The sequence below is a fragment of the Colletotrichum acutatum genome (assembly GCF_030867785.1).
Source record: "Colletotrichum acutatum strain CBS 112980 chromosome Unknown BDZ83scaffold_275, whole genome shotgun sequence".
NCBI lineage: Eukaryota > Fungi > Ascomycota > Sordariomycetes > Glomerellales > Glomerellaceae > Colletotrichum > Colletotrichum acutatum.
Genome location: NW_026849269.1, coordinates 1 through 10,904, shown reverse-complemented (window position 1 = coordinate 10,904; position 10,904 = coordinate 1). Strand labels below are relative to the sequence as shown.

General features: G+C 43.3%; 4 protein-coding genes across 4 annotated transcripts; 3 read left to right on the top strand and 1 right to left on the bottom strand.

The window, feature by feature from the left end:
• Positions 1 to 1,383: 1,383 nt before the first annotated feature.
• BDZ83DRAFT_595156 (uncharacterized protein) lies at positions 1,384 to 1,878 on the top strand (the record flags this gene model as incomplete). The annotated part of the gene is made up of 1 exon (XM_060506772.1): positions 1,384 to 1,878. The coding sequence occupies one exon, from the start codon at positions 1,384 to 1,386 to the stop codon at positions 1,876 to 1,878; it is 495 nt and encodes a 164-aa protein (XP_060357343.1).
• Positions 1,879 to 4,385: 2,507 nt separating this feature from the next.
• Positions 4,386 to 5,496, bottom strand: BDZ83DRAFT_595146 (versatile peroxidase VPL1; the record flags this gene model as incomplete). Its single annotated transcript, XM_060506771.1, has 4 exons — positions 4,386 to 4,461; positions 4,516 to 4,704; positions 4,770 to 5,013; positions 5,073 to 5,496. The coding sequence occupies 4 exons, from the start codon at positions 5,494 to 5,496 to the stop codon at positions 4,386 to 4,388; spliced, it is 933 nt and encodes a 310-aa protein (XP_060357342.1).
• A 1,239-nt stretch (positions 5,497 to 6,735) lies between these two features.
• Positions 6,736 to 7,439, top strand: BDZ83DRAFT_658328 (uncharacterized protein; the record flags this gene model as incomplete). Its single annotated transcript, XM_060511031.1, has 3 exons — positions 6,736 to 7,037; positions 7,196 to 7,256; positions 7,353 to 7,439. 3 exons carry the CDS (start codon positions 6,736 to 6,738, stop codon positions 7,437 to 7,439), a joined length of 450 nt encoding a protein of 149 aa, XP_060357341.1.
• Positions 7,440 to 8,529: 1,090 nt separating this feature from the next.
• Positions 8,530 to 8,953, top strand: BDZ83DRAFT_758842 (uncharacterized protein; the record flags this gene model as incomplete). The annotated part of the gene is made up of 2 exons (XM_060515099.1): positions 8,530 to 8,577; positions 8,630 to 8,953. The coding sequence occupies 2 exons, from the start codon at positions 8,530 to 8,532 to the stop codon at positions 8,951 to 8,953; spliced, it is 372 nt and encodes a 123-aa protein (XP_060357340.1).
• Positions 8,954 to 10,904: the final 1,951 nt, after the last annotated feature.

Genomic DNA, 10,904 nt, shown 5'->3' with positions numbered 1-10,904 from the left:
ACAGTGTTCCGCCAAGTAGAGGCAGTAGATCATTCTAAGTGCAACATGGTCCTCATATTTTCTTATCTCCTTTGTTCCAGCCAGGCTGCTACCACCTCCCAAGACCATGCAGGTCTCGGTGTACAACATAAGTCAGAGGAAGTGCCGTGGATATTTGCAAACAGAGACTATTACAGTTCCTGGAAGATCTCCACGTCTTTCTTAGTGTTGCCGCGATTTGATGCTATCAGCTTCTCAGTTATTAGGATGTTCAACGACCACGCACGTTCGATTCAAAGTTTTCTTGTCTTCTCGGAAAATGCAAGTCATTTCTACTTACCTCAGGTAAGACTTTGCTCAAAGATGACGGATAAAGTCATTTGGCCTAGACTATGTTCTCGATTTCGGCAGAGTACTGTATGCACTGTGCAGCACATCACCATTGATAAGTGAAGCTCGGCAGTAGGTGAGGTATAGGAACTGGCGCTGAACGGCACACAGAGACAGAGAGAAGCAGCGATGCAACAAAAATCACATGTGTCTTCAGATACCTCAGGTAACGGCCCAAATGTTGGCTCGCACCAGATACAGTAGCTCAGGTTATCCTGCGAGGTCAGTCTCGGCGATCCGGGATGAATGCCGTTGTCTATTGCTAGTACTCAGAAAATTGAAGAGACGTTGATCATACACGCGACTTCCTTGCTGGAAATTTCTTTATCACACCCTGGCTCAGCGACATAGAGCTTGGGCATTCATTCGAGCAGTTTTTGGGTCACTGGAAAACGTGAAGACACTAGCACTGTTCTGGGACTTCTACACATGGAATGGTGAAAGCTTCCTGCCATTTCTTGATGATGCATTGATGATACATCAGATCTCTGTGTGTTGACCACAGTACATCTCTACGTACTTACCTCAGTTAGAGCTGGAATTTGCCATTCTCAGCTTTAATTGAACTTAGAACAGAGAATAGTAATCCCGAATGGTACATCCGAGGGATGCGTGGAGTTTCGAAAGGCCATTTGAGGGGCTAGCAATAAGTTGCGACGAATGTGACCCTAGTCGTCTGATGTATAGCCAAATGTACCCCATCGCGGGGTATAGAGTGAGAAAACGGCCGAGAAAACCTTTGATCGTGTTTACCAATCCGTCTCGGCTGGTACCTTACTACCAGTCTCAATTCTTCCATATATCCATGTGAGAAAGTAATGGTTGTGGAACTACAAAAGAAACCCAACCGGTCTGAATACCTGAGGTATCCCCTGTGTCTAAGCTCATGTTTCGAAGACAGCTTCAGCTTCCTACGTTCAAAGTCTTACATCTTCCAACTTGTACAAACATCTTCCCAAGACCCCAAACATATCGACTACCAAACTCTACAGATTCGTCAAAGACTCACCAACTATGTCTCAAGCAGTCTATCAGGTAATAGTAACCGCTGACGAGGACAAAACCACAGCCTCGAAGCGACATGCTATCTACCTCCGTCCATTTCTCCTCTTCTGGCTCAATTCCCTTGTCTTCGAAGTTGCAATGCTCATAGTAAGCATTGCTGCCTTCTCAGGATGGCGTAGTATGTTCCCTAAGTTCATGTGGACCGTCGTACTTTGCCCTCTGGGCATGGGAGGCGCCATGGGAGGCCTCATCAACGCCTTCATTGTCGATCGCATCTACGCGAGGCGAGCAGTCCATTTCGTCGCAATTCTGAGCGTCTTGATTCTGGGGGCGTGCAACAACCTCTGTTATAACTTGGATCTCGTATTCGGATGGTTCGGTGCGCAAGACCATTTCTGGTGGTGGCACTGGCGGTACCTGGGGGTTTGGTTTGTTGGGTACTTCAATGGTAGGATGATGTTCACGGATGAAGGGCAAAAGTCACTTGCTGATTTTGGTATTTGAAACTCCAATGAAGTTGAGAAATCAAGTGTTATTTATGTTGTATCTTCCTTATGAATAATCTACGACAGGTGTTGTCTTTCCAACACCCTAAACTATTAATGTAGTGGATTAACATCCATCGATAACAAGATTAAAACATTTGATCGAACATTTTGATCGCTTCTCAAAATTTGCTTGAGCTTGACTTGTGATATAGAGAAGTCGACTATTATAAAATAATATAACGTATATAATAAGCGAGTGAAATAGATAAGCGAGTGAAACATAGAACCGCAACTATATTACATAAATTAATAAATCTTAATACTTACTTTATTAATTTAATAAAACTATTTAAAGTCCTCTTCCTTAAACATTTCTTTATTAAATTAATATATTTACGTATTATAACTAATATTCCTATAGACGCTATATCGTCGTTAGCCCGTCTTAATCCTCGGTCAGTAATTACTACTCCGGCGCGTTTCCTCCTCTACTTAGGCTATAGCCTCTCTCTATAACTAAAAGTCCTTTCCTTTAATTATAATAAAACTTCCTCTTTATTAAAGACGGTTTTTTTTAACTCTTTAGCGTTAACTAAATAAATTATTCTCTTCTTAAAAGATCTAGTTCTCGGATTTTAATAAAGCGATTTAATATATAAACCTACGAGCCCCTTTAAATAGATACTCTATAGTTTTAATAATTAAAGTTAAAGAGCTATTTTAATAACAGGCGATTTTATTTTTAATAAATTATAATTATAAAGACGCCTCGGTTAAGTTATTTAGTATTTAAAAAGTCTATACCGGGGGTATTATTAAAAAAGATCTTAGAGGCGTCGGAGTATATAACTTTATATTAAACTTTAAAAATATACTCTCTATATTTAAAAGCATAAGTCCTACCCCTCTAAATCCTCTCTAAATATTTTTCTTTATAATCGTTTACGTAAAAGCCCTATAAAACGCTAAAAAGAAGTCCTTTTTAATAATATACGTATTACCCCGACGTATTTTATCCTCGATTTCTTAACTATACGCCTTTTTTAGAGGCTTAAAATATTTAATATTTAAAGGCTAGAATAGATAAAATAAATAAGCCGGTATATATAGGGTAATAATATTATTCTCTTTATAAAAAAGCTTAAAATCCGTAGAGTAATAATTTTTATATCCGTCGATAATAAAAAGGTAATATTAACCCTTTTTATATAGTCTTATATACTATTTAAAGTACTAAGCCTAATCTAGGCCTCTTTTATTTATTATCTATCTATTTTTAAACGTTATAATAACCTAATTATATAGAAGACTAGATTCTATATACTAAATAGAGAGGTAATATTAACCCGTAACGATAATATATAACGGGACGCTATAACCTAATAAACTAATAGCCTAAATAACTATAACCTATTTACAATTACTAAACTATATTAATTTTATATTTAAACGCCTTTTAATATTAATTATAATTATACTAGTTAAGATCTAGTTTATTATAAAGCTAGTCTCGTTAAAGTTATAAATATCTAAGTTTATAATACCGTATTTCGTAATTATATTCGCTATAAGCGAGAACTACGCGTTTATTATAATTAGATCTTTATATTAGGCCCTTTTATAATCGTATTTATAAAAACGACGCGTTTATAACTATAGCTATTATTTAATAAAGTTCGAAGCCTATCGCTTCTTAATAGGGAGCGCGTTGCGGTTAATAAATAATTAATTTACTATTTCTTTAATATTATAAAACCGGGAAAAAAATAATTAGGAATCTAGGTTAAGGATATATTTAACTAGCTTCTCTTTTTTAAAAACCGTTAAATTACGCGAGTTCGGTATAATATTACGTTATAATAATATTCCCTTTAGTTATTAAATTAGCGTAATATAGTTAACTAAATAGATCTTAGCTATAGCCCGAGCGCTTAGTTTTAAATAACTTTAAATAGCTTAGAGGGTAAGCTAAGTATTAAATTCTTTATTTTAGCGCGTTATAGTAAATTATAAAAAAAAAGCGCCCGATTATATTAAAGTAATGTAATCGCGGTTCTATATTTCACTCGCTTATCTATTTCACTCGCTTATTATATACGTTACGTAAAAGGGATATTTAGAAATATACTTGGTCTATAAAAGAGTAAACGTTCATATCATTCTATCGATGAGATACGATGTCTACTAGGATTAAAGTCCAAGATACAACATTTGAACTAGAGAGTCGCCACTCAAGTTCAATGATAATGGGAAGTTTATTCCGATCCATACTTTGGTATTTTTCGTTTGAAAACCGAAAGACAATTTATCACTCATTCTGGGTCAGATCATAGTGCCTTCTGGTTCAACCTTTCATAATACTGAACATTAATCATTAATTCTATCACGCCATAAATCTCGCAATATGGGGAGAGCTACCACACCGGCAACTAACGTACAGTCCCCGAAGAAAATAGGATATTAACATCAAATCATCACCACATGCAGCACATGCGATCAACACAGAGCCGCTATTTCAAGCACTCAGAGCCTGGTGATACTGTCGGTGCAATCGGCCAGGTTGTTCTTATCGTTGCCAAACAACGCCATTTTTTCCATGCTACTCCGCGTCAGTAATCGAGCGTATGTACAACTTCATCATAGAGTAACTCACGCATTGGTGAAGCTGCTGCTCCACTTATTCTGCTGTCCGATGAAGCCCTGGAACTTCTTTCCGATGTCACCAGAGGTAGAGGTGGAGATCTTGGAGTCCGATGGAAACACAAAGACGCCCGGTGCAGCAGTGCCCTTAGTCGCGAAGTCGTATGTCTCCTTGTAGTAGCTGACGTCCCATTTTCCAGGCCTAGTAGTGAATGATCAGCATTGGTGTAGCGAAGTTGAATTTATTGCCATGGTTAGGTCACTTACGTTGAGTCCTGGGATGCGTTGGCCTTGGTCGTATCAACAAAGTTCTGCGTCGAGGTGCTGTGAGCCCCTAGGAGCGCGGCAAGAGCTTCGGCGTCAAGGCCCTTCTTCTGGAAAAGTGCCACAAGGACGTCGGCGGGAGCAAACACGTCGGGCAAGCCACCATCCTTGGCGGAAGTGGTGCTGTCAGCACGGCCGATGAAGGTCTTGACCTTGGGTCCACCAGGGCAGAGGAAGATTGCTGCGTCTGAGGCGTGCTCGGTCAGCAAAAATGATACGAACGTGGTTTTCCATTATATGACTTACTTCCAGCAAAAACAATCATGTCCGCAACAGTAGTGTTGTACTTGGTGGCAAGATCCTTAAGGACACCGGCAATCTTCTGCAGTCCCCTGTTCTCACTCCTGTTAAGCTCGACATCAGGGTTGACGCCGACAATCAGGGAGCCGTCGCAGCCGCCGTTGAGTCCTTGGGAAGTGTCCCAGGAGCCACAGTCGTGGAAAATAGCGCGAATGGACGCGCGAGCGAGATCATTGCACTGAGGACCACTCATGAAGAGAGAGTTGAGCTCAGTGTTGACTTGCTTCCAGACCGCTGGACACTTGGCTCCGCCGCGAGCGTCAAGGTCCTTCGCGACGACGGCAGCAGAAGAGGCATCTTCAGCGTGGGGGAGGACTGCAGCGTTGGCGACTGCCAAGAGGCCAGCAAGAAGGAGGCTGGAAGCGTGCATTTTGAAAGAAAGATGGGTTGATGATGCGGTCGGCGGGAAGGAAGACGTGCAGTGTCTTGGCAGTGGTTGCTGTGGAAGGTGTCTGAGAGAGGATGCCAAGAAGTTAAGATTTTGGATGTGAATACATTGTCTTTATAGATGTGAAGGACAACTCAAAATCCCTGCTCTGTTCAAACATTCCCAGTTTCTCACATGGACTTCCAATCCGATCTAGACGCATCAGAAAGTCCGGAGGCAAGGTCAAGCCATCATGTCGGCGCCGGTGGTATGGTTACCCCATGGGCAAGCCGAAGGCACTTGGACTGTCATCACCGCTGACATGCCTCTTAGCCAGGCTTCGTTGTACTACAAAGTGTTGTATGTCGGGCGTTGCCGACAGCCTGGGAAGCTTACGGAATCCGAAGTCTCTAGCGTCTAACGGCATGCGAAACGGACACTGTATTCTCGGTGACGGCTGAGCAGGTCCGGCAGAGCTAAGGCTGTTAGCGCGCTTACACATTGACGCCAAAGTGACCCTCGAACCAATGAGAGAGACACCATTTCCAAAAGGAAAGTAGTTTGAAGGTAAAGAGAGCCGCATGGACATGGACAAAGAAGCACAAAGGGGGAAAGGGTTCGATCGTGAAACACAGAAACAGAGCGCGTCCAGTGCCATGGGTCTTGAGGCCTTTCATTCTCTATGAAATTCATCCAGGCCGTACTGCAAATACGATGTCTGTTCGCCGTATACGCCAGTAGAAGAATCCACGTGCAACAAGTGGTTGCGTGAGCAAAACGCGATCCAGCTGCAGCCGAGTCTTGACCAGACCACCGGGTCCATCATAGATTTTGACGCTTAATTATCAAGATTCAACGGCTCCGTGTAGCGCTGATGTCAATCAGTAAATGAAGTTCAGTCGGTGATTATGTCAACAGCCTTCGGCCAAAGCCTATCCTTATAGTCTGCCCTTCAGGCCAGCCACACGGCGTCCACCACCGACTTTCATATGAGGACCCAAGCTACTCATGTGAAAAGAGCTGAAGTCTCCCATACTGATCATCTAGAGGTAAGCTGACATGCGCATTTGTAGTCTGACCTTTGCGGTCAGTATGTCGGGTAAGGCAGGGTCTAATACGGCGCCTTAGCCATGTACCTAATTTGCGGGCCAGACATTGACCTGCGTAACATATAGCTCGACCGGAGGGGGGTTCCAGAACCCTTTACCCCAGTTGCATGCGCACTGATGCCACAGAGGCCCAATGTCTGGCACCAAACTGCAGGCTTTGGCCAGTCTATTCATGATCCGAAAGACGTCTCTGGAGGTGCAGACTGGGCACGGGCGCTACGCACCATTTCTCGGCCGATGTCTGCAGCGTCATGCAGTTTCGAGCCCCCGTGATTGGCTGCTTTCGTCCGAAGCCGTGGTCTGGACCCCCATTGCACTGCATATCACCTCAACCTCCTTCCATGCATGGCCAAAGCGTGGAGTATCTAGGCGTTCCGGAGAAGCCACGAAGTACCAGCCACGCGGGTTCCAACTAATCTTTTGCAATGTAATGAGGTAAGAACTGGAGTAGGGATGAGGTTGCTAAAGTCTGGCAGTAATCATCCTTAGGACTCAGGATGCTTACAGCTCGCAGTAGATTGTAAGACTAAGAGGCCATGGCTGAAGCAACGTGATAAGATGGGGAACAGCTCGGATTACATTAATTTCGACAGTGTGAACAGCACCACTACTGCTTCATGCCCATATATGAAGACATACCTCTATCCATTGATGGTGAGTGCACTTGAGAAGCAGATGATTTCCTTGGCTTTGCTATGTCGCTCAGCGTCAAGAGCGGGGACTTGCATCCGTCCTGAACTTGAAATGTAGCTGGCAAATGCATACAGGGAACGTTGCTGGGTCATTGCTCCCCTGAACTTCCCTGATATGGCAATGTTTCGACCTCGCGATGGATAGAGAAGGCGAATCTTAGAATGAATTCCACAGAGCGATTGTTTCATCCTTTGTCAAGGGGGTCTGGGATAGCTCGTTTACACTGCCCACGAGCGAAATCAAAAAATGGATCACAGCAGGCTTATCAAAGCTGCAAAGGAAGAAAGATACGTTCAGGGTCTCATTTTAAGGAACGCTAATACAAAAAAAGATGTAGACCAATTGAGATCAGAATGATTCAATATGCGCATGGAGGTTTCGCAGTCCCTTTCAAGGCCTCCTTAATACTTGACAGCTTCCGGCACTAAACGTCCCCAAAAATGTATGCGCATCAACGGAAACGAACCAGCTCAGATACCTTATTGTCGCCGCTTTATTCCTTAATATTGGCCCTCTGCTCTTCTTTTCTTTCTTCTCTGGAATGAAGCCTTTCGAGCCGCCCTACTCCGACACCAGTGAAATACAACCTGCTATCATTGCATTGATATCAGATATAGTAATCAAGTTTGAAAACTGTTCGCTGAACAGGCTGTTAGAATGGTTTGCATTGGATATTCCTCTTATATCTTGTTCAGTGTGACGCAATTGCCTGCGCGTGTGCGCAATTGCTTTGTGGTGAAAGAGGGTAGGTGGAAGGCCGGGGCAAGCCAGGTAAAAGGAAAAGGTGGACGGAGTTTGCTGTGACGAAAACATCACATGGATCACTGCTTTAATGAGAAAACAAATTCGGGGTTCAATCAAAGGGATTGGTGAGTCTTTTTCTTACATACAGCCGAAAGAAAATCAACGACACTGTTCTTTCATTGGAGTCTTGGTGTTCGGAAGAGATGGAAATCTCCAGACAAAGGACACTCTAGCAAACAGTCCTGTTACTATATACGAAGCAACCACCTACCCATTAAGGTCGCACCAGAGTCACAGCATAGGCTCACTTCAACAGCTTCTGCTTCTGCCTCCTATAACTATCTGTATATACTCAGGAAGTCGTGCTGTCTCCTTACTTGATTCTAGGATCATTGTCAAACGCCCGCCATCATCCTCCCTGCCTAGCAGCCAGCTCCGTCATCGACATAACTGCTTTTTGCTTTTGCCCCATCTCTTCTCAAACACCAACATGGACCCAGAACAGTACACCCCAGAAGATGGCCCTTTTGTTACAGTTGTGAGTGGCCCGGACTTTACACTCGGAATGACACGGAATTTAACACTTCTAGCTCGATACGAAATTCGGAACACTGTACTACAAGATTAGCGCAGACAATCCTAGAGACAGTCCCAGTACTCCCCAAGTTGTGGAACTAGCCGTGGCAATAATGGAACAACGCCTCACCAATTTCCCTCTCAGGCCGAATGGCTTCAACGTGGACCCCGATACTGAATTGAAGGTGAGGTTTGGCAATGTCATTGAGCAGGTCGGAGACAAAATTCCCAGGGAGAAACTCTTCGTGACGGTTAAAGTCCAAGATCCGAAGAAGGAAATCTCGAGTTTCTTGCCTGACACCTTGTCCTTGATGAAATTGAAAAGCGTGGACCTGTGAGAAGTCCCCCTCCTCTCTTCAAATCAACATGTTTGATAGCCAATTCTTCTGCCCTATGCTAATATCAATGTCAGTATTGTTCTGTATGATGAGAAGAATCTCGGTGCAGATACGTTCAAAAAAGCGTGGGAGGAGTTAAAGGCGGTAAATCAGAAAGATGGAGAAAAAAGATCCCGGTTCCTTGGGGTCAATCCCCAGGATAGGGGAACTTTCGTACAAGTAGAGGACTCCCAAACTCCAGCCATCAATCACCAACAAGCTTGGGCGGATCTTGGCCTGAAACCCTGGATGCAGGAACGTGGATACGCAGATTCATCCTTCGTGCGTCTTGCGGACATCCCCAAAAAAGCAATCATAGTTCGAGGTGGGAAAGGTCCATTGAATTTGGAAGGAATACCATTCATTGACGTTCTTCATTCGAGTACTGGGGCACTGGCATTTGAAATTCTTCGCTCCTGGGGTATCTATCACGAGAAGAGCCGTCAGAAATATCTAATGCTGAGTCCCGCAAAGCTCAAGCTGGCGGAAAGAGAATCTCAATCGTTGGCTGGACAGAAGAAAAAAGAAAAGAAAGAACTGATAGTTGAATTGTCGGCTGAACAATACGAGGAAATTGCGAAAGTACTAAATGAATACTTCAGAAGGACGCCAATGAATGCCAACATGTAGGGTAGGTTTCGACCAACGATCTCCGTTGAAGATCTGACTCGTCAATACTCAGTGTTAGAGCAAAAAGATCTACTCAACTTCTTTCTGAGTTACAAGTTGGTTTACTAAAGTTATTTATCCTTAACAAAAGTCTGACGTAGCATCTGTTGTCTCGCGGCTTAGGTAGTAATGGAAAATATTACTTTGACCATCTCGTAAACTTCTCAAGTTTCTATGGTTTTCCACCATTGCTTTTTGTTCCACGGACGATATGAACACTAGCTCGATTGAAGACATGAAGGGGCACATGAAGTTGAGAAAGACTCTCCATGTGGGCATACAATTTGAACAATCATTGAGAACTCGACTTGTGATGGCGCGCAGGAGCTGAGAAGACTACTTGAAACCAGCCGGTCGAGACAAAATTTCCCATTTTTATAATTCACCAATGTCACTCGCTGTCTCAGCATGGTCTTCTGCGATATTTGCGCAACGGTACTTTGGAAACGCCAATCCTTTGTGGGAACGAATGGCCTGTTGACGCATCAAGCATTGGGCTCAACACAGCTGCGGATGCAATCTGTAATTTTCTCATTAATTCCCCCTCAGAACTTCACTGTTCGTGGGAGACTTGTTCTTGATTCAAACTTTCTTTTCCTCTAAAGCTTCTTAATCAATTTAGTAGTGTCTCCAATGCTTGGCTGCCGAGCCGCAAGACACTGGCTAGTCTAGATGTGGCTATTACTCATTCATGCAGATACCACTTTGGATGAAAGCAAACCGAATGGATTCTTTTGAAGGCATGGTTTCAGTTGGCCTATTCAGATTCAACTTGGCTTGCGGAGAAAAAGACGCGAGAGGTCAACAAGCTTCGTGCAATGTTCCCTCACCGGACAAAATTATTGGAAAGTTTGATCAGTGAACGAGGTACCACTCGTACACAGGGCTTCATGTGCTTGGAGCCTATGCCCGATGGTGCTCTTCCCCATCTGAACTTCATATATGACATGGGAGAGGATGTAGTGCAGGAGGGAGAGAATTTTAATCAAGAGATGAACAATTAAGGGATGAACGATGAAGAGATGAATGATGAAGAGATGACAGATGACGGTTGAGAAAGTACCTCCTTATCCTGGGAGGATGGGAGTATTGCCAAAGGTATCCGTCCTACCAATTGATCATAATAAGATATTGTTTTTCATGAAGGTTTACTCACTATTTCTTGAGACCAACTACTTTGACGCCTGGGTGAAGACGTACACATCAAATAGTCATCACGTTAAGCTGACTACTTACCTCAACT